Here is a 24,039-nt window from a genome sequence, read left to right on the forward strand (position 1 = left end):
GTACCTTTTTTTCCTGAGGTTCCTCTTGATCTTTATCAACAGATGTAATGTCCTCTTGCTCCATCTCATTGTCTTTATAGGCCTGTAAGGCCCCTTTCACTAAGGTATCCACATACAGCACCTCAATGCTGAAAACTATGAATAATAAAACAATGCTTTAAATAGAGTCTATTGAGTACAGCCGTCTACAATGCAGAACAAGTCATTTTAAAAGACTACAAACCAACAACTACAATTTGAAAATCTTAAAGATGAAATTGGGCCTAAAAAAATATTGTATATACAGTATCTCACAAAAGAGAGTACACCCCCTCACATTTTTGTAAATATTTTATTAGATCTTTTCTTGTGACAACACTGTAGAAATGACACTTTGCTATAATGTAAAGTAGTGAGTGTACAGCTTGTATAACAGTGTACATTTGCTGTCCCCTCAAAATAACTCAACACGCAGCCATTAATGTCTAAACTGCTGGTAACAAAAGTGAGTACACCCCTAAGTGAAATTGTCCAAATTGGGCCCAATTAGCCATTTTCCCTCCCCGATGTCATGTGTCTCGTTAGTGTTACAAGGTCTCAGGTGTGAATGGGGAGCAGGTGTGTTCAATTTGGTATTATCGCTCTCATTCTCTCATATTGGTCACTGGAAGTTCAACATAGCGCTTCATGGAAAAGAACTCTCTGTGGATCTGAAAAAAAGAATTGTTGCTCTACATAAAGATATCCTAGGCTATAAGAAGATTGCCAAGACCCTCAAACTGAGCTGCAACACGGTGGCTGCAACGCAGTGGCCAAGATCATACAGCAGTTTAACAGGACAGGTTCCACTCAGAACAGGCCTCACCATGGTTGACCAAAGAAGTTGAGTGCACGTGCTCAGCATCATATCCGGATGTTATCTTTGGGAAATAGACATATGAGTGCTGCCAGCATTGGTGCAGAGGTTGAAGGGGTGGGGTCAGCCTGTCAGTGCTCAGACCACATGCTGCACATTGCATCAAATTGATCTACAAGAAAGCCCGCAAACAGTTTGCTGAAGACAAGCAGACTAAGGACATGGATTACTGGAACCTAGTCCTGTGGTCTGATGAGACCAAGATAAACTTATTTGGTTCAGATGGTGTCAAGCGTGTGTGGTGGCAACCAGGTGAGGAGTACAAAGACAAGTGTTTCTTGCCTACAGTCAAGCATGGTGGTGGGAGTGTCATGGTCTGGGAAGCTACAGTTCATTGAGGGAACCATGAATGCCAACATGTACTGTGACATACTGAGCAGAGCATGATCCCCTCCCTTCAGAGACTGGGCCGGAGGGCAGTATTCCAACATGATAACAACCCCAAACGCACCTCGAAGATGACCACTGCCTTGCTAAAGAAACTTAGGGTAAAGGTGATGGACTGGCCAATTATGTCTCCAGACCTAAACCCTATTGACCATCTGTGGGGCATCCTCAAATGGTAAGTGGAGGAGCGCAAGGTCTCTAACATCCACCAGCTCCGTGATGTCATCATGGAGGTGTGAAAGAGGACTCCAATGGCAACCTGTGAAGCTCTGGTGAACTCCATGCCCAAGAGGGTTAAGGCAGTGCTGGAAAATAATGGTGGCCACACAAAGTATTGACACTTTGGGCCCAATTTGGACATTTTCACTTAGGAGTTTCACTTTTGTTGCTAGCGGTTTCGACAGTAATGGCTGTATGTTGAGTTATTTTGAGGGGACAGCAATGTACACCGTTATACAAGCTGTACACTCACTACTTTACATTGTAGAAAAGTGTAATTTCTTCAGTGTTGTCACATGAAAAGATATAATAAAATATTTTCAAAAATGTGAGGGGTGTACTCACTTTTGTGAGATACTGTATATATTGTATATTCTAATTTGAATCTTGGTGTCCTTTGCTGTTTCTCCCAGATCTTTGCAGGCAGTAATCCAGCATGAAACAACTCATGCACCTTTCTTCTGTGCAGGAGCTTCCTGTAATAAACTGGTCTTCTACCTGCCCTTCTGTAGTTTTCAGGATCAGCCTGTAGAGGGAGGACCCGAGTCCCTCACAGAGCTCTACTCTCTGTGGTTATGTGCAGCTCAGTCATGGTGTCACCACCACTGTTACAAGCTAATATCTGGGTTGCATGTGGTGCATAACGTTTGACTTCATATTTGTGGATGTTGAGGAATATATTTCAATACAATTTTTTGTGCCTGGAGTTCAACTTTAAAAAAAATGTATAAATAGAGATTACCTTCAACGAAACTCAAATCATAGATGAGCAGCTAAAAGTGTTTGCAAATTTTTTTTTTTTCCCATCCACTTTTCCTCCCACTTAGTGCTGGTTCACACTACAGCGACTTGGGATCCGAGTTGTCAGATCTCAAGTTGCCTCAAGTCGCTTGACATCAGAAATTCCCTTCTAGTGAATGAGAGCCATCTTAATGTACACTACTGAAGTCACTCCGACTTCAGAAAAGGTTCCTGTATGACTTCAAGGTGACTTCTAGGCAACTTGTACCCATAGAATTCAATGGAAGTCGCCTCCAAGTCTGACCTCCATTTATATTGAAGCAACTTTACAGGAAAATAAATTAGTTTACCCAGGCAAACCCCTCCCTCCCAGAGAGCTGATTATTCTCTGATTGGCCACAACCAAAGTCGCCTGCCCTGGAGGCAACTTTAAGTTGCGTTGTAAGTTACTTAAAGTCATGCTTTAATAGCCTTCTTGATCCCCTTCAGTCTGGATTTTTTTCCTCAACACTCCACAGAAACTGCTCTCCTAAAACTAACAAACAATCTACTAACAGCCAAAACCAATCGACATTATTCTGTACTCCTCCTCCTGGACCTCTCTGCTGCCTTTGATACGGTTGACCACCCCCTCCTCCTCAAAAAACTCCACACCTTTGGTCTCCGTGACTGTACTCTACGATGGTTCTCTTTCTACTTATCCAACCGCACCTTTAGCATTTCTTACAACTCTACTTCCTCCTCTCCTCTTCCTTTCTCTGTTGGGGTCCCCCAAGGTTCTGTTCTTGGACCGCTCCTATTTTCAATCTATACCTCCTCCCTGGGTCAACTGATAGCCTCCCATGGCTTCCAATACCACCTCTATGCTGACGACACCCAAATCTATTTCTTTACCCCTCAGCTCACTGCCTTTGTCTCCTCACGTATCACTAATTTACTATCGGATATATCAGTCTGGATGTCACACCACTTCCTCAAACTCAATCTATCCAAAACTGAACTTATAATTTTTCCTCCCCCATATGCCCCTTCCCCTGATCTCACTGTCAAAATCAATGGCACAACCATAATCCCATCCCCTCACGCCAAGGTTCTAGGTGTAGTCCTGGACTCTGAACTCTCCTTCAAGCAACACATCCAATCACTGTCCAAATCCTGCCCCCTCAACCTCCGCAACATCTCCAAAATACGCCCCTTTATAACCAATGACAGAACAAAGCTCTTAATTCACTCGCTGGTCATCTCCCGCCTCGACTACTGCAAATCCCTTCTCATTGGCTTACCTCTACATAGTCTATCACCTCTTCAATCCATCATGAATGCCGCTGCCAGACTCATCCACCTTACCAATCGCTCTGTGTCTGCCACTCCTCTCTGTCAATCCCTCCACTGGCTTCCGCTCAGCCAAAGAATTAAATTCAAAATACTAACAACTACGTACAAAGCCATCCACAACTCTGCCCCCAGCTACATCACTAGCTTAGTCTCTAAATACCAACCTAATCATTCTCTTCATTCCTCTCAAGACCTCCTGCTCTCTAGCTCCCTCATCATCTCCTCCCATGCTCGCCTCCAGGACTTTTCCAAAGCCTCTTCAATCCTATTGAATGCCCTACCCCAATATGTCCGCCTATCTCCTACTTTATTAGCTTTTAGACGATCCCTGAAAACACTTCTCTTCAGAGAAGCCCACCCCACCCACACCTAACTGTATTTTCATTTTCTCCATCAGCTCATCCCCCACAGTTATTACCTTTTGTTTCAACTTAACCCTCCCTTCTAGATTGTAAGCTCTAATGAGCAGGGCCCTCTGATCCCTCCTGTATTGATTTGTATTGTAAGTGTACTGTCTGCCCTCATATTGTAAAGTGCTGCGCAAACTGTTGGCGCTATATAAATCCTGAATAATAATAATAATAATGCTGAAGTCGCCTCCACATTGCCTTGCAAAGTCACGCTGCAAGTCGGGTTGCCCCTGTGTGAACCGAACCTTACTGAACCTCTTCATCTATCAGGAAGGTCACCTGGCATTTTAAGAGCCATTAGAGAGGCTATATATATAAACAAAACAAAAATCAAGATTTGCATGTAACTTCAGCTGTGTTTTCTGTGTGCTTCAGTGTTTTTTTTCTAAAAATACTATAAAAGTTATGATGTTCCTCGTTTGTTTAAGATACCATAATTCTAAGGCCCCTTTCACACATGCGGATGGTATGTCCGTATTTCATCCATCCGTTTGCGGATGAAATACGGGCCATACATTCATCCCTATGGGATAGCGGGTGTCTGCGGATGAGCATCCGCAGACACCCGCTATTGTCCGCCTCCGCAACTGTCCGATTCTGCAGACGGAGGAAAATCCTATTTTTCTGTCCGTCTGCAGAGCGGATCGGATGAACACGGACAGGCGGTCCGTGCTCGTCCGATCCCCATAGAGGAGAGCGGAGAGCTGACAGGGCGGTCCCTGCACAGCGTGCGGAGACCGCCCTGTCCGCCGCCGGCTCAGCGGGGACAACGGAGCGATCCCCTCTGAGCAAGCGGATCATCACGGGGTGGATCTTTACTGATCCGCCCCGTGTGAAAGAAGCCTTAACCAGAATACCATAACTCCTGGATGAGATGATCTATTTGCATCTAAACCAGTTAAGATAATAATCCATGAGCATAGTTCTAGGTAAATGACCTATTTAACAAAATTAATAAAGCAAAAAAAGAAAATAGGAAAAAAATTCCATCTAGTTCAACCAAAAAAAATACAGAAAATCATACAATCCCATATACACAATCCTTCACCCACAGTTGATCCAGAGGAAGGTGAAAAACCCCAGCAAAGCATCATCCAATTTGCTACAGAGGCAATCGGATTTTCCCTGGATCAACTTTACCTATAAATGTTAGTATCCAGTTATATAACTAACCACACTAAACAAGAGAGTACACCGTGGTCAGTTCTCTAGCTGTGCTGAGGACTCCTCCAATATTCAGACTTGTCCTGAAATGCTCCCCCTGCACAGCCATTCACTGGGAAGATCAGTGTGCTATTGCTTCTCTTCCTGCAGCTCCTATGCAGCTGAGAACAGAGAGGGGATGTGATCATTTACAAAAAATGGGGGAAAAGGTATTTATAATTTTTTTTATATCTATACAAAAAATGTTTTGTGTTAATTTCTATTTTAAACTGATTGGGTTGTTTTACTAGGTGACCACCACTTTAATGTATGAAGAAAACATCAGGGTAGTGAGATATTAGAAAGTAGAAAGACATGTATTTACATGTCCCTGCCCCTCATAGATGTCTTGGGCTTATTCTCATAGCAAATCCCATAGATCCAAAGGAATACAATAACCAAACACTAAGGTTACTGGGAGACAGATCCCAGCCCTTGGTTTACACTCCTTGTGAAATTTGTCAATAAAGTAATTTTCCATGGCTGCATCTGCAACTTTTTATCCTATGTCTACTTTGTCATCCACAGAGAAATGTTTTCTATTAAAATTATTGGGCCATAACGAATGCCAAATCTAAACAAATGGAATGGAACAAATTAATAATAAATAATAATAATAAAAAGTGTATTATTATTTATTTGTTACGTTCCATTCGTTTAGATACAGCATTCGTTATTTCGGATAATTCGTAACCTTCAGATAAATCTGAATTCATTACATTCACTAACAAATTTGAAAGAAAATTCCAATACCTATAAATTAATAGTTAAGTTAAAAAAAAAAAAAGGAAGGGATATACTTTTTAAGTATCCCTAGGTCGGACTTTAAAGGCATATGAAAAAAATAGCAAGGTGTAGAAAAAATAACAATGTTTATTATGAAAATACAGTACATGAATAGAGTATTCAAAAGTTAAAAATCATGTATGTGATACAGAGTATACAGTGAGCCCTTGTGTATCGACACGTTTCACCATTAGACTTCTTCAGGACACAATCAAGGTATTCAGAGATGGCAAAGGAGAGAATGAATCTCACTGTCTTGCAGGAGAATGAACCCCGTATGTAAATATCCAGATAGTGTGGATGTTATAAACGCCCAAAAAAAGGGGGGGATACATCTCTGTGGTTCACGTACAGATGACTGGGAACAGCCAAATCTGTTGATATATATATAGATCAGGAGTGATAACCAAATGGTTCAATAGACAGGGGCGAAGCACTACCAAACAGAATAATCCAGGACCAATGGCCACCTTTAAGGGTGCTGGAACAACAAAACCAAGTTGCCTTAACGGCTAAACCGTACGGAATCCTGTACCTAGACAGATAGTTTGGTCCTCATATAGTGATTTTCAACATAAACAAATAATGAATGGCCCCTGGGAGACAGCCCTCCGCTAGTCACAAAGGTTTGTATGTAAGTGGAGTTTTTTTCACATACACCCCCTGGTGCATTGGCACCAAACAGCCAAAATAGTTAAGTTATTATTAGTTATTACAATGGAACCTTGGTTTACGAGTAACGCGGTTAACAAGTGTTTTGAAAGACGAGCCCCCCCCCCACCTCTGGCCATATGCGGTATTGCATGCAATAGAAGTCAATGCGGAGCGAATTATCTTTGTTTCCATTAACTTCTATGGGGAAACTCGCTTTGATATGTGAGTGCTTTGGATTACAAGCATTTCCCTGGAACGGATTATGCTCGTAATCCAAGGTTCCACTGTATTTCATATTTTTGAATTTTTGGATGTCCGAATTTATGAATTTTCTAATATTGTGAAAAATTTGTTAAACAGGGTTTTCATTAGTTCAGATGTTTCAGAATTAACAAATTTGTCTAAATTGGTTAAAAAACTAATTTGGAACAAAACGAATTGCACATGTCTACTTTCAACCCTAACCAAAAAATCTGTCTGGCCATGGGGCTGTCTTGGGTGCTTCGGCAGGAGGGAGCACAAAGTACAGCCAACCTCTGCGCCCACATGTACAATAAAGGACGACCAGTCATCCCTTCATGTACATGAGAGCACCGAGGGATTTCCCATGTCTTTGGAGAACTGGCGTGCTGAGATCAGTGCCAAGTGGAACATGGCAAGTATTATGCTTGTTTCACTCCCCTAAACAAAATAAACATACCCAGAGTTTAGCTGCCTGCTATATTCAGCAATAAGACTAAGTTTAGTGGAGGTGGAAATTGTGATGTCAGTCCCCCTTCTCCTTACCAATTCCAATCCTTTTTTTGGAAAAGTCACAATTGTACTAGGCCCCTCTTACTTACTGAACCCCTTAATCTATCAGGGAGGTCACCTGTCAGTTTAAGGGCCAATAGAGAGGCTTGGGAGGTGGAAAGAGATGGAGCCATGTAAAACTTTTATAAATAAATGTAAAAAAACATAAATAATGAAAATAATCAGAGCATTCCCTGTATTCATTAGACATGGGCGCCGTCAAAAAATTTGTTTCAGTTCGTTCGATTTCGTTCTGTACGAAAAAAAATCGTATTTCCTAATTCGTGTACGAAATTAAATTCGGATTCGTATGAAATACGAATTTTCGTTAGATTCGTAAACTTTTTGTTAAAATAACGAAAGTTCATTATGATGGATTTATCATTATGAGGGGCTCCCACCATCCCTGTGCAGTGCTGACTTCCTGTGTTTTTAACTTTTAGGTTTGTTAACTTTTCGTAACAATTACGAATATTCATTATGATGAATTTATCATTATGAGGGGTCCCCACCATCTCTGTGCTGAGTTCCCAGGTCTGTACACCTGCTGTGTTCATTATGATGAGTTCGCACCATCCCTGTGCTGAGTTCCCAGGTCTGAGTGTACACCCGCTGTGCCCATTATGAGGGGTTCTTACCATCCCTGTGCTGTGCTGACTTCCTCTGATTGGTGAACAAAACACCAGTCGTGTTTCTGTTAATTTGGATCCAAAATTCATTAACGAAATTTCGTATGAAATTCGTAAGCATAGAAATTCCCATAGGGTTCCCACCATCCCTGTGCTGACTTCCTGGGGTTTTAACTTTTAGTTTCGTTAACTTTTCGTAACAATTACGAATTTTCATTATGATGAATTTATCATTATGAGGGGTTCCCACCATCCCTGTGCTGTGCTGACTTCCTGGATTTTTAACTTTTAACAATTTAACAATTACGAATTTTCGTTATGAATTTGGATCCAAAATTCGTAAACGAAATTTCGTACGGAATTCGTATGCATAAAAATTTGTATTTCGGATTCGTACGAATGTATGAATTTTCAGAAATTCGTACGAATTTTCGTTTCGTACGAAACAAATCGCACATGTCTAGTATTCATTGAAACAAAAATATACAACATGGGCAGTCTATACAAGTATAAATAGCTCACCCACTCTTTACCACAGCTGTGGGTAGAAAAAGTCAAATAATGTGACCACTATGTGGAATTTTTATCATACCAAATCGTTTTTTTATACCCACATCCAAAGGCTAAAATTCCGATCTTTGTCAGTGAGATTACCAGGTCATGAAAGCCTTAAAAAAACTAAAAACGTCTAATTCAGAAGGAGATGATACTTTACCTTTTGCCAAATGCTTGAGGCTGTTGGTCTTTCCAGAGAAGATCTTCCCAAGAACGCAGCCTTTGATGGGGAACGGAGGGAACCCAGGTGGTGGTGTGTTGGGTGGGGGCGGATTGACAATATCCAACAGTCTATGGACCACATGGCCTAGGATGTTGTTGTTGGGTGCAGGTGTCTTCACCTCAGATTCATCAGATAAAATCCACTCTCCTGACATGGTCTGTAAATAATCAGGGAAAATGTTATACCACATGGACCAATCGAGACAGATGTATACTGATATTAATCTGTGGGACGGAAACAATGCATTAACCTTATTCACAGAAGTGGTACACTTTTTTTTTAGAGTAGAGCGCATCTTTTATTTAAAACGCTTACAGTGAATGCAGTAAAGGGATAAAGAGTATGTAAAGCCAAAACTTGTTTTTATGCTTTGAGCAATGCGTGTTTGGAACATGTGTCCGGTTTACTGATATTTTTTATTGCTATAGGTCTATTGTGTGTGTCCCTGTTGCAGAAATTCACTCTCTACCTATTTATCCTACTGGGCATTGTCACTGAAACAAAAAATGATAGAAAATATCATTTTTTTTTTGTATTATCATCAGAACAGGAATAGAGAAACAACTGTCCAAAAGGGGATTCCTACTCACTTTGGAGAGATTTGCTATTACTTTCTGTTGTGTGTACAGAGCAGGAAGTTACATAGTTACATAAAGATACAAGTCCATCAAGTCCAATCTATGAATAGAGAAAGGATATCTTCCCAACGGGACACACGTGGCAGTTTAAAAATAGAACTGAACGGCAAAACATTTGTGTATGGATATATATAAAAAATATATATATATTTTTAAATGAACACATGACCTCTGTTTGCAGCTGCATAAGGGACTTTGTGGGGGAGGATCTTTACAGTGAATGGCTACGCAGGGAGGGTATATTAGCACAAGTCTTGGCCATTGGAGGACAAGCAGGATGTGCCTAGCACAGTTAGTTTGAAATAGGAAAACAAGACTGGCATTGTCAGTTTGAAATAGGAAAACAGGACTGGCAGGATCAGCAGGTACAGTAAAACCTTGGTTTAAGAGTAACTTGGTTTGACAGCGTTTTGCAAGACAAGCAATTTTTTTTTAATACCTTTTGACTTGATATACAAGCGATGTCTTGATATACAAGTAGTGTCATCTCACAACTGAGTGTAAAAGAGAAGAGAGGCACCTCTAAGTATAGCAATATGGTTACATTTAATGAAGGCACCGCATTTAGCAACATATTTCTACACTTAGAGGCGCCTCTCTTTTATACTTTGTAGCTCCTGCTGGATTTTGCTTCTAATCCCCTTGCGGATGCTTCCATTGGTGGATGGTTACACAACCTATCACATTGCTATAATATTTTTATATGGACTATAAACTGAAGGACCTCGGAAAAAATGGTTGTGGAACAAATCATTTGAGTTTCCATTATTTCCTATAGGGAAATTCGCTTTGATATACAAGTGCTTTGGATTACAAGCATGTTTTTGTAACGAATTACAGTGCCTTGCGCAAGTATTCGGCCCCCTTGAACTTTTCAACCTTTTGCCACATTTCAGGCTTCAAACATAAAGATATAAAATTTTAATTTTTTGTGAAGAATCACCAACAAGTGGGACACAATTGTGAAGTGAAACGAAATCTATTGGATTTTTGAAACTTTTTTAACTAATAAAAAAAAGAAAAGTGGGGCGTGCAAAATTATTCGGCCCCCTTGCGTTAATACTTTGTAGAGCCACCTTTTGCTGCGATTACAGCTGCAAGTCTCTTGGGGTATGTCTCTATCAGTTTTGCACATCGAGAGACTGAAATTCTTGCCCATTCTTCCTTGCAAAACAGCTCGAGCTCAGTGAGGTTGGAGAGCGTTTGTGAACAGCAGTTTTCAGCTCTTTCCACAGATTCTCGATTGGATTCAGGTCTGGACTTTGACTTTGCACTTTGACGTATGGGTGACCCCGCACCCCTCTGATGTAACACAGGCAGGTTTCCGTTACATCAGAGGGGGGCGGCCTCCGCATATAACAAACATCAGGCCGCCGGAATCCCCGCAGTGTCTCCTCCGTGGAGACAGAAGGTGGATGGATTCGCTGCGCTGATTCAGATGAGCCAATCGCTGGACCCCGGAGAGATGATCGTCCGTCGCTGGATAGCAAGAGTGGATTACCACCGCTGGAATCTTTTTTTTATTTTTTTATTTTTAATATAGGAATTTTTCAAAAGTGTGTTTGTCTTATTTAACTATTTTTTACACTTTCTTTGTGAAATGGTAGGGGTACTTTTGTACACCCTTACCATTTCAAACGGGGGGGGGCGGGATCTGGGGGTCCCCTTGTTAAAGGGGGCTTCCAGATTCTGATAAGCCCCCCACCCGCAGACCCCCACAACCACCGGCCAGGGTTGTGGGGATGAGGCCCTTCTCCGCATCAACATGGGGACAAGGTGCTTTGAGGGGTCACAGACCCCCAAAGCATCCTCCCAATGTTGAGGGCATGTGGCCTGGTACGGTTCAGGAGGGAGGGGGGCCGCTCTCTCGTCCCCCCCTCTTTTCCTGCGGCCTGCCAGGTTGCGTGCTCGGATAAAGGGTCTGGTATGGATTTTTAGGGGGACCCCCACGTCAATTTTTTTTTAATTTGACGCGGGGTTCCCCTTAATATCCATACCAGACCTGAAGGGTCTGGTATGGATATTTAGGGGGAACCCCACATCAATTTTTTTTTTTAAATTTGACGCAGGGTTCCCCTTAATATCCATACCAGACCTGAAGGGCCTGGTAATTGAATTTGGGGGACCCCCACGCTTTTTTTTTATTTATTTATTTATTTATTTTTATCAATGACTTTCAATGAGTGTTCTCTGTATTACGGAGCCGACAATTCATAATAGCTACAAGTGATTTTAAAGGACTTTTTTTCCTGCATAAATGACACTTTGTGCAGGGACAGTTCTAAGCACCAGAAACATGCACCCATTCACAGGCATACTATAGACAGCCCCCCCCCTACAAAATTTAAAGGAATATTACACGTTTATTGTTTCACTTTAATCATTATTAAAATCACTGCTCCCGAAAAAACGGCCGTTTTTAAAACTTTTTTTTGCATTGATACATGTCCCCTGGGGCAGGACCCGGGTCCCCAAACACTTTTTAGGACAGTAACTTGCAAATTAGCCTTTAAAATTAGCACTTTAGATTTTGAACGCTGGAGTCCCATAGACTTTAATAGGGTTTTAAAGTTCACACGAAGTATGCTATATACTAGCTCCGTCGAATCTTCTTTATACATTCGACAGACACCATAAGCCTTCAAAGACAGATTCGACCGTAATTCATTTGGATTTTCGGACGAATGCAATTTTTGAACGAAAAACAAAATAAATAAAAACGAATTTCGGGAGTAACTAAATAAATTAAGTTTTCAGACGAAAACGAAATTCCGAAACGAAATATTTTACTCTGCACATGTCTACTAAATGCATTACATGGGCTTACAAGCAGAAAGGAGTCTAGGAGAGTTAGCAAATAGTCCAGTGTGCGTGAGGCCTAAATCTCACCTATAAACCAATACTAACACCCACACCTACTGATCCAATTTACACATTATACAGAGAAAAAAGAATTTTAAAATATTAACAGACACTGAATGCGAATATTGAAATCTTTGAATGGATCTATGAATAGAGGGGGTGGACCTTTCAATAATCTGCCTGTCCTCCATTCATACATTGTGTTTAATACATAGAAGTTGTAGAAGTTGAAGTACTGGCTTTTAAGAATGCAGAACTTGTGCGAAAAGGGTGGGCATAGTTGGGCACTCTTAATGAGTTATGGCGGTGCGAGTGGTAAGGCATCGATGGAAGAAGATTTCACTGAACAGGAGAGGCATCTACACAAGGGACATATTCCACTGACTGTCGTTTATGCCCCTTGTGCTGATTTCTGTGTTTTTTTTTATTTTGACTGCACTTAGGCTTTAATTATACTAAAGGCCCATTAAAAAGAACTCCAATCACTCCAATCCAGTCGCACTGAGCTGCAGGTCCAAATTTTCATTACATGTACAGGTATTGGCTTGGTTAGGTGTTTAGATGTGTCAGAAGACAGAGGTAGGACTGTCTGGAGATCTGCTTTTACTTCCGTATACTGCTGCTGTCTATAGTGGGACAGTATTATTTTTGTTCACATATATCTGGCCAACAAACCACATCAAGGAGACCTCATTCACAGGGAACTTGCTTATTTCTTAAATGCTAAAATATCTTTAGTATGTAGGTCATTTAACCTTCTCTAACTATATGATGTATGGAAATAAAAAATAAATAAAAAAATCACAATGTAAAGGGCTTTAAATGTAAAGAATAAGGATGAGCCGAACACCCCCCTGTTCGGTCCCCACCAGAACCTGCGAACAGACCTAAACTTCGTGTGAACTTTAGAACCCTATTAAAGTCTATGAGACTCCAACGTTCACAATCTAAAGTGCTAATTTTAAAGGCTAATATGCAAGTTACTGTCCTAAAAAGTGTTTGGGGACCCGGGTCCTTCCCCAGGGGACATGGATCAATGCAAAAAAAAGTTTTAAAAATGGCCGTTTTTTTAGGAGCAGAGATTTTAATAATGATTAAAGTGAAACAATAAAAGTGTAATATTCCTTTAAATTTTGTAGGGGCGGGGGCTGTCTATAGTATGCCTGTGAAGGGGCGCATGTTTCCCGTGCTTAGAACTGTCCCTGCACAAAGTGTCATTTCGCAAGGAAAAAAAGTCTTTTAAAATCACTTTCCATTGTTGGCTCCCGTAATACAGAGAACACTCAATGAGTGTTCTCTGTATTAGCTGACAATTCATTCATTGATATAAAAAATAAAAAGCGTGGGGGTTCCCCTAAATTCAATTACCAGGCCCTTCAGGTCTGGTATGGATATTAAGGGGAACCCCGCATCAAATAAAAAAAAAATTCCGTGGGGGTCCCCCTCAAAATCCATACCAAACCCTTTATCCGAGCACGCAACCTGGCAGGCCGCAGGAAAAGAGGGGGGATGAGAGAGCGCCCCCCCTCCTGAACCGTACCAGGCCACATACCCTCAACATTGGGAGGATGCTTTGGGGGTCTGTGACCCCTCAAAGCACCATATCCCCATGTTGATGGGGACAAGGGCCTCATCCCCACAACCCTGGCCGGTGGTTGTGGTGGTCTGCGGGCGGGGGCCTTATCAGAATCCGGAAGCCCCCTTTAACAAGGGGTCCCCAGATCCCGGCTCCCCCTGTTTGAAATGGTAAGGGGGTACAAAAGTACCCCTACCATTTTACAAAGAAAGTGTAAAAATGGTTAAATAAGACAAACACACTTTTGAAAAATTCCTTTATTAAAAAATAAAAAATAAAAAAATAAAAAGATTCCAGCGGTGCTAATCCACTCTTGCTATCCAATGTTGAGGGCATGTGGCCTGGTACGGTTCAGGAGGGGGGGCGCTCTCGCATCCCCCCTTCTTTTCCTGCGGCCTGCCAGGTTGCGTGCTCGGATAAAGGGTCTGGTATGGATTTTTAGGGGGACCCCCACGGAATTTTTATTTTTTTAATTTGACACGGGGTTCCCCTTAATATCCATACCAGACCTGAAGGGCCTGGTAATTGAATTTAGGGGAACCCCCACGCTTTTTATTTTTTATATCAATGAATGAATTGCCGGCTAATACAGAGAACACTCATTGAGTGTTCTCTGTATTACGGGAGCCGACAATGGAAAATGATTTTAAAAGACTTTTTTTTCCTTGCGAAATGACACTTTGTGCAGGGACAGTTCTAAGTATGGGAAACATGCGCCCCTTCACAGTTCCCTCCATAAATTTTTTATAGGATTAATGTCTGGAGACTGGCTAGGCCACTCCATGACCTTAACCACTTGCCGCCCGCCCTATAACAGAAACACGGCGGCAAAGTGGTTTAAAAATCCTGACCGGACGTCATATGACGTGATCAGGATTTTGACCCGCTGCGCGCCACGGGGGGGGGGGGGGGGGGCGCTCATCGCGGCGATCGTTGTTGCGGGGTGTCAGTCTGACACCCTGCAACTACGATCTCGGTAAAGAGTCTCCGATGGAGACTCTTTACCACGTGATCAGCCGTGTCCAATCACGGCTGATCACAGTGTAAATAGGAAGAGCCGGTGATCGGCTTTTCCTCAATCGCGTCTGTCAGTCTTATCAGCACAGCCCCCCCCCCAAGGATGCCCACACTGGACCACCAGGGATGCCACCAGGCCACCAGGAATGCCCAGCACAAGGTATGCAACCCTAGACCACCAGGGATTCCAGTCAGTGCCCACAATGGATGCCAATCAGTGCCCACAATGGGCATCACTGATTGGCATGCATTATTGTTTGGCACTGATTGGCATCCATTAGTACAGTATAATATAATACAATGCCGCCTATCAGTGCCCATCTGTGCCGCATATCAGTTCCCATCCATGCCACCTATCAATACCCATCTGTGCCGCCCATCCATGCTCATCTGTGCTGCCTATCCATGCCCATCTGTGCCGCCTATCCATGCCCATCTGTGCCACCTATCCATGCCCATCCATGCCAATCCGTGCCAGCTATCAGTGCCCATCTGTGTCGCCTATCAGTGCCACCTATCAGTGCCACCTATCAGTGCCACCTATCAGTGCCACATATCAGTGTCCATCAATGCCACCTCATCAGTGCTGCCTTATCAGTTCCCATCAGTGTAGCCCCATCAGTGCCCATCAGTGAAGGAGAAAACTTACTTATTTACACATTTTTGAAACTGAAACAAAAAAAAAACATACTTTTTTCAAAATTTTCTGTATTTTTTTATTTGTTTAGCAAAAAATAAAAACCGTAGAGGTGATCAAATACCACCAAAAGAAAGCTCTATTTGTGGTAAAAATTATATTATTTATATTATAAAAATTTCAATTGGTCTGGGCAGGAAGGTGTTTAAGTGCCTGGTATTGAAGTGGTTAATGAGCTTCTTCTTGAGCCACTCCTTTGTTGCATTGGTTGTATGTTTTGGGTCATTGTCATGCTGGAAGACCGATCCACAGCCCATCTTCAGTGTTCTGGCTGAGGGAAGAAGGTTTTCATCCAAGATTTTACAATACATGGCCCCGTCCATTGGCCCCTCGATGTGGCAAAGTTGGCCTGTACATTTAGCAGCGAAACAGCCCCAAAGCATAATGTTTCCACCTCTGTGCTTGACTGTAGGGATGGTGTTCTTAGGGTCATAGTCAGCATTTTTCTTCCTAAAAACATGGCCAGTCAATTTAATACTAAAGAGCTCAATTTTGTTCTGACCACAGCACTTTCCCCCAATCCTTCTCTGAATCATTTAGATGTTCATTGGAAAAACTTCAGACGGGCCTGTACATGTGCCTTCTTTAGGAGGGGGACCTTTTGGGTGCTCCAGGATTTCAATCTATGGTGGCGTATTGTGTTACCAATGGCTACTCTGGTGACTGTGGACCCAACTGCCTTGAGATCATTCACAAGCTTCTCCCATGTAGTAGTTCTGGGCTGATCCCCCACTTCTCAAGATCATACCTACCCCATGAGGGGAAATCTTGCATGGAGCTCTAGACTGAGGGTGATTGATGGTTACTTTGTATTTCTTCCATTTGCGGACAATTGCTCCAACAGTTGTCTCCTTCTTACCAAGCTTCTTGATGATGGTCTTGTAGCCCATTCCAGCCTTGTGCAGGTCTACAATCTTGTCCCTGATGTCCTTTGACAGCTCTTTGGTCTTACCCATGATTGTGAGGTTTGATTGGAAGAAAGAGATTCTGTGGACCGGTGTATTTTATACACATAACAAGTTGTTAGGAGCATCTTCTTAAATTGGCAGGACTAATCTGTGTACCACGTGAGCACATACTCTAGCCAGTCTGTGGGAGCCAGAATTATTGTTGGTTGGTAGGGGATCAAATATTTATTTTACTCACTGAACTGCAACTCAATTTATAACATTTGAATCATGTGTTTTTCTGGATTTTTGGTTGATATTCTATCTCTTTCCTTTAAAATACACCTATGATAACAATTATAGGACCACCATTTCTTTGTAGGTGGGCAAACTTACAAAAAAGTTTCCCCACTGTATACAGACTGATTTTACTGTTGTGAATTTACTAACACTTTAATGCCGTGTACACACGATCAGAATTCTCAGAGGAAAAAAGCTATGATGGTTTTTCCGACGGAATTGCGCTCAAACTTACGGTCACACAAAAGTTCGCTGAACTTTCGACTGTCAAGAATGCCGTGACGTACAACAGTACGAGCCGAGAAAATTAAGTTCAATGGTTTGAGCATGCGTCGGTTTCTGAGCATGCGTAGGAATTTTACAAGTCGGAATTGCTACAGACGCTCGGGATTTCCAATCAAAATTTTTTCTGTCAGAAAATTGAGAACATGCTCGGCCAGCAAAATTCCGATGGAGCATACACACGGTCGCATTTTCAGACGAAAAGCTCTCATCAGTCTTTTGCTGGCCAAATTTCCGATCGTGTGTACATGGCATAAGGCCCCTTCTCCTTTTTATATCTTCTATGAAGCAGGGGCAAAGGTGGGAGGAGGGGGATGAGTCAGACCTCTAAAATGCTCTTTTTTAACTGACCTGTTGCCAATTAACCTAATTAGCTGTAAAATAGCTCTTCCTTGTTAGTACCACTTACTTTGACAGCTTTTTTTGCCCTGTCCCAACTTTTTTGAGACGTGTTGCTGCTATCAATTTCAAAATTACCTTATTTTTTTTCTTAAAATTGTACATTTCCTTAGTTTAAATGTTTGATATGTTTTCTATTTGCTATTATGAAGATAATATGGGTCCCAACTTTTTTGGAATTGGGTTTGTACTTTCACTGATCATAGCAGTAAACAGGACAAATAGAGAGTCAATTTGCCTAACAGGGGCAGAGGTGGCAATAGAAAACCTTATAGGTGTTCTAATCCATCTAATCCACAAAAAAAAAGAAAAAAAAGAAAAAAGTTGTCACAGTCCCAGAGGGTGCTGGGACTGTGACATCATAAGGGACAGGGACATCACCCGGTGACCCCGCCCATTGTCCCTATATAAGTCGCCACAAAACGCATCCCAGTCATTACGGCCAGAGACAGCGTCGAGTCAACATCTCAAGGAAGAAGAGAAGAAGAAGAGCAGAAGAGAAGGCGGCAGCGGCGGCAACAATGACATAAGACCGGGCCACCGCTAGTAAAAAAGCTGGAAGAAGGAGCGGAGGCCCGGCAAGAAGAACTGAAGAGGGGGACAAGACCACCGAAGAAGGGGACAAGACCCCTGAAGTCAGAAGAAGAGGCGGCGACAACAGAAGACCAAGCCACCGCTAGTAAAAGAGCTATAGGAAGAAAGCGGAGTCCCGGCAAGAAGAACCGAAGAGGGGGACAAGACCCCCGAAGAAGGGGACAAGACCCCTGAAGTCAGAAGATGACCTCCGGACGGCGGCGGCGATGAAGAAGAAAGCCGGGCTACTCCGCTAGTAAAAGAGCTAGCAGAAGATAGGCGAGAAGACCCCCCAAGACGGAAGAAGACCCCCGGAGCTGTGCAATAAATTATTTTAAAAGCTTGTGTTGTGTTTTATTTACATTTTTTTCAGCAGGTGAATGGGTAGGGGTACATTGTACCCCATACTTATTCACATAGGGTGGGGGGCCGGTATCTGGGGGCCCCCTTATTAAAGGGGGCTCCCAGATTCCGATAAGCCCCCCGCCCGCAGACCCCGACAACCAACGGCCAGGGTTGTCGGGAAGAGGCCTCATCAACATGGGGACAAGGTGCTTTGGGGTAGGGGGGCCGCAGGGCCCCCCTTACCCAAAACACCCCCCCATGTTGAGGGCACGCGGCCTGGTACAGCCCCGGAGGGGGGGCACTCGCTCGTCCCCACCCCCTTTCCTGACCGGCCGGGCTGCGTGCTCGGATAAGGGCCTGATATGGGCTTTGGGGGGGACCCCCACGCTGTTATTTCGGCGTAGGGCTTCCCCTATAAGTCCGTACCAGGTCCATACCAGGTGACGGGGCTAGCGAAGTGTCAATCTGACATCATTGACTTCCTTCGCTAGTCCCGTCTACCTGGAGCCGTGTTCAAAATGAACGGACTTTCCTCCGTATGTGGGCAAGTTCATTCATTTCAAAAGTCAAAACTTCTTTCTAAGTCCGCCGGACTTTTGGGAAAAAACTTTCCAAGTCCGCTGGATAGTCTGATCGTGTGTATGCGGCATTAGGAGCAAAGCTAAATTTTAGGCAACAAAATCCTATTTACCAAAAATTCAACTACAGGTAAATCTAATTATTCATTAAACAGGAGTCCAGCAGATAGATGATTATAAAAGGGCATTTACTTAAGAAAATCTCTCCCATTTCCTGTCAGCAATGGCACCACATGGAAGAGAAATTTCACAAGGCCCGAGAAAAAAAAAAATGTATTTACACAAGAAAGGTGAAGGCTCCAAGAAGATCAGCAAAGCTTTACTTATCAGTAAGAATACTGTAGCAAAAGTGATATAAAAATTTAACAAAGATGGAACTGCAACCATCTCACTCCAGGCCATCTACGAAAGTTAACACCTCGACAGGAGAATCTTCTGACGGGAAGGGTTGAAGTAAATTGACATGCAAGTTCACTGCAGTTAGCTAACGAAGTAGAAAGCCAAAATGGGGTGACTGTTTACCGTAACACTAAATGGCATTCACTGCAGAGGAATGGCATACATGGGTGTCGTCAATGAAGAAAGACTCTCCTAAAGCACATGCACAAAAAATCCTGGCCAGAATTCGCCAGAGCACATGTTGAATAGGAAGAGGGCTACTGGGACTCTGTACACTGGAGTATTGAGACCAAGATAAATAAGTTATATTATTAAAGTGGGGTACCCCCTAAAAAATTTTTTTTTAAGTCAGCAGCTACAAATACTGCAGCTGCTGACTTTTAATAATCAGACACTTATCTGTCCCAGGGTCCAGCGATGTGGGGGAAAGAAGCCCCCCCTCGTTCCCCGCTCCACTCGCGGCGCCGTCATTCGTAATGTGGGCACCCGGCTGTGGCTTCACAGCCAGGCACCCACTGTGCATGCGTGAGTGGCGCCGTGATACGCCGCACAGTTACCTGGGACACGTGACAGGTCCCAGGTGACTGTGCGGCGCGAGGGGAAGTGATGTCACCAGCCCGGGCAAGGAGGAAGGCAGACTACGAGGGACCCCCTAGCAACAGGTATTTAGAGGTGAGTAAAAACTATTTTTTTTCCAATTATTTTTTTATTTTTATTTTTTAAGAATTTTAAACAATTTTTAATTTTTTGGTGGCAACACCACTTTAACCTTACTTACTCATGTGTGAGCTAAACAATTGTTCTATAAAACTCAGTTTTGTAAACATTTTGAAATTTGTTCTTGTGTTTATTCAGATATTGAATAAAATCTTACTTTTCAAAAGCGGTGTACTCATTTATGCTGAGCACTGTATTTCGCCCCGAGTTAATTGTTAAATTCACTGGTATTTTATTGGGAACCGGGAAGTGGTTGAGGTTGTTTAAAGTCAGACATAAAGGGGATTTCCAAGAAAAAAAAGGCTGAAATAAGGTTTAAGTCTATATAAAAATTAGCTGTTCATCATCAAACTACTCAAGAAGAAACGAAACCCTGTATTCACCATTCTCAACATGCCATAAAGCTCTACATTCCAAAGTTTCTAATTCCCCTCCTTATTTACTTGATTTAGGGATGGAGCACATGCACATATGTGTGCGTCATTTAAAGTCTCACCAAATCCCTCCTCTTTATATATGTTCAATATGGATGGATGCAATTGGACAGCGGATGTACAGCTTTGTATTGACACTTATGTATATTTCTGTGCCTGACAGACCTTTTTTGGCCTGCATACATAGTATACTGTATAGTTTTAACATCCAGCAACGTTCAGTACTTTCCTCCATACTTATATATTATTCTCTCTGTTCAATTTCATGCAGTCTTCTTCTGTGGGGCTGCCTGGCCGTCTGATACCCAGGACCTGTGCACCAGGCGCCCTCCTCTCCACTTCAGCAATGGAATGTGGGGGATCGGGTGGGCGATTCCTGCTGCGCATCAGCGTCATGCCAAGCGCTGCATGCATGAAGTCATCTGGGCGTCATGACGTGTGCGCCTTTTCCACCTATTGGCTGATTTATATATTTACCTTGGCACCAAATCACAGACAGCGGCTGCCGCCCAGATGGGGCTGCCTCCTCTGCCCCCCATCAGGGGCGTCTTTAATATTGATTGGACCCTGGGCAAAACTTTTCTTGCCCCCCCCATGCAGTTTTTCTCTTCACCTGCTCTGAGACATACAATAGATAGCAGCTAGACTCAAAATCAGTTTACTGAATCAGATAAGGCAGCTATTGCTATTGGTTGCCAGAGGTTACAGTGTATCATTACCACTCACTGACTGGTTGCTAGAGGTTACAGCACACATTACGGCTTACTGATTAGTTGCCAGAGGTTACAGCACAAGATTTCTGCTTGTTGATTGGTTGCTAGAGATTATTGTGGATATGAACTCAGGGGGGCATGATATACATATCAATGCTGCCAGCCGCGGCTATTTACATATGAATGTCTGTAATTTACATGTAAACACAGAGTCTTCAGGTGAGTCATCTGTACACAACAATAGAGCAGAGCTAGGCAGCATTGGTAGCAGCACTTCACACTGAGATATTGGGACACAGCACAGGACTAAAACCTCAAGGGACGAGGGAATGTAAACCAGGATAGTTGGCAAGTATGGGGCCGCTGCTTTGGGCCCCACAACAACGACAGGGTCCAGGGCAGCTGCCCCTTTTGCCCTGCCTTAAAAACAGCCCTGCCTCTAGTTGCACATCCCTTGCTCTTTCCACACTTTTTAATCAATATGGGTCTATAAGGAAAAAAGTAATTTAAAAGTACTTGCGGCTATAATGAATTGTCGGTCCCGGCAATACACATCATTGAAAAAAACGGCATGGGATTCTCCCACAGGGGAACCCCGAATCAATTTTTTTTTTTAAATGCGTGGGGGTCCCCCCAAATTCCATACTAGGCTTCAGGTCTGGTATGGATATTAAGGGGAACCCCGTGCCCAAATTTTTAAAAAAAATGGTGTGGGGGTCCCCCTCAAAATCCATACCAGACCCCAGGGTCTGGTATGGATTTTAATGGGAACCCCGCGCAAATTTTTTTTTAAAAATGGCGTGGAGTCCCCCCAAAAATCCATACCAGACCCTTATCCGAGCACAAAACTTGGCAGGCTGCAGGAAAAGAGGGGGGGGGGCGAGAGAGAGCCCCCCCTCCTGAACCATACCAGGCCTGAACCGTAGCCCCCCAAAGAACCTTGTCCCCATGTTGATGGGGAGAAGGGACTCATCCCCACAACCCTTGCCCAGTGAAATTATTAGACAGAACAGTTGTTGAAAATGATGGACTTTATAGGCATAACACACAAATTTCTTTAAAAGGATTTTTAACAAAATTTATTTACAAACATAAAAAATAAAAAATACTTAATGCAAAGCATACATAGATTTGCATAAAACACTGATTGCCTCGGAGCATAACGATTACACTGTCAATGTAGTCTGTTTAAATCACAAATTGATCAAAGACTCATACATTTCCATTTTGCTATGACAAATAGTACCTAACATAGGCAAAGCAAATAAAAAAACAGTAGTATAGACAGTATATCATAGATGACTCAGCTCGAAATTGCCCTACATGTTACGCGTTATACAAACTTTTCATTAGGAGCTTTTGGCGTTTTCTAAAAATAAACAAACAAAAATTAAAACAATCACAAATTCATAAATAATTCATATAATATATAAAAAGAATGTTTACTTTGCAAGTATGCTCTCCTTTACCGAAGAACCGGAATTTTTTCCACCACCATCATAAAATTAGAAAAAGAGGGAACAGAAAAAAAAAAGAAGGGGGAAAAAAAACCACACAAATTTATAAACCGTCGGGACGCTTTCTAGCCCCGAGAGAGAGCATTGTGCTTCTCTCCGGGTGCTATGTTCCGCACATGTGCAGACCGCCAGATTCGTCCACTGTGTAATTGGCATGGCGCGATACACCGGGGGTTCTGGCGCATGCATTGTGGAGTCTGGCCGGGTGTGTTAACGCCCTGGCTATGTCCCGCGCATGCGCATACCGCTAGATTCATCCGCTGTGTGTGTGGCGCGGCGGGACATACCAGAGGTGATGGCGCATGCCCTGTAGAACTTGGCCGGGTATGTGAGCACCATGACTGCCATGCCAATTACACAGCGGACGAATCTGGCGGCCTGCGCATGTGCGGAACATAGCACCCGGAGAGAAGCACAATGCTCTCTCTCGGGGCTAGAAAGCGCCCTGACGGTCTATAAATTTGTGTTTTTTTTCCCCCTTCTTTTTTTTTTTTTTTTCTATTTCCTCTTTTTCTAATTTTATGATGGTGGGGGAAAAAATTCCGGTTCTTGGGTAAAGGGGAGCATACTTGCAAAGTAAAAATAATTTTTATATATTATATGAATTATTTATTAATTTGTGATTGTTTTAATTTTTGTTTATTTATTTTTAAAAACGCCAAAAGCTCCTGATGAAGCGTTTGTATAACGCGTAACATGTAGGGCAATTTCGAGCTGAGTCATCTATGATACACTGTCTATACTACTGTTTTTTTATTTGCTTTGCCTATGTTAATTACTATTTGTCATAGCAAAATAGAAATGTATGAGTCTTTGATCAATTTGTGATTTAAACAGACTACATTGACAGTGTAATCGTTATGCTCCGAGGCAGTCAGTGTTTTATGCAAATCTATGTATGCTTTGCATTAAGTACTTTTTATTATTGTAAATTAATTTTGGTAAAAATCCTTTTAAAGAAATGTGTGTGTTATGCCTATAAAGTCCATCATTTTCCACAACTGTTCTGTCTAATAATTCCAAATATCGGGACGTGGCATGTTTTACTATGTTTCGTATCCACAGCACCACTCTGTGTTTAATACGCTATTAATTTAAAGTACCCTTGTCCAGTGGTTGTGGGGATCTGCGGGCGGGGGCTTATCGGAATCTGGAAGCCCCCTTTAACAAGGAGACCCCCAGACCCTGCCCCCCCCCCCCGTGTGAAATGGTAACGGGGTATGTACCCCTACCATTTCACAAAAAAAATGTGAAAATGGTAAAAAAAAGCACAAGA

At 42.6% G+C, this 24,039-nt stretch overlaps 1 protein-coding gene across 3 annotated transcripts in view; it reads right to left on the reverse strand.

The window, feature by feature from the left end:
* SPEF2 (sperm flagellar 2) overlaps positions 1-24,039 on the reverse strand; it is a 231,501-nt gene that overhangs the window by 101,451 nt on the left and 106,011 nt on the right. For all 3 annotated transcript variants that reach the window (XM_077462869.1, XM_077462868.1, XM_077462871.1), the window contains exons 11-12: positions 8,767-8,986; positions 5-135 (exon numbers count right to left, since the gene is read on the reverse strand). In XM_077462869.1, the coding sequence (XP_077318995.1) occupies positions 5-135; positions 8,767-8,986 (351 nt within the window). The remainder of the gene's footprint in view (positions 1-4; positions 136-8,766; positions 8,987-24,039) is intronic.

This window comes from Lithobates pipiens, unplaced genomic scaffold (genome assembly GCF_037356315.1).
Source record: "Lithobates pipiens isolate NorthernLeopardFrog02 unplaced genomic scaffold, aLitPip1_a1.2 Scaffold_3, whole genome shotgun sequence".
In the NCBI taxonomy this organism is placed as follows: domain Eukaryota; kingdom Metazoa; phylum Chordata; class Amphibia; order Anura; family Ranidae; genus Lithobates; species Lithobates pipiens.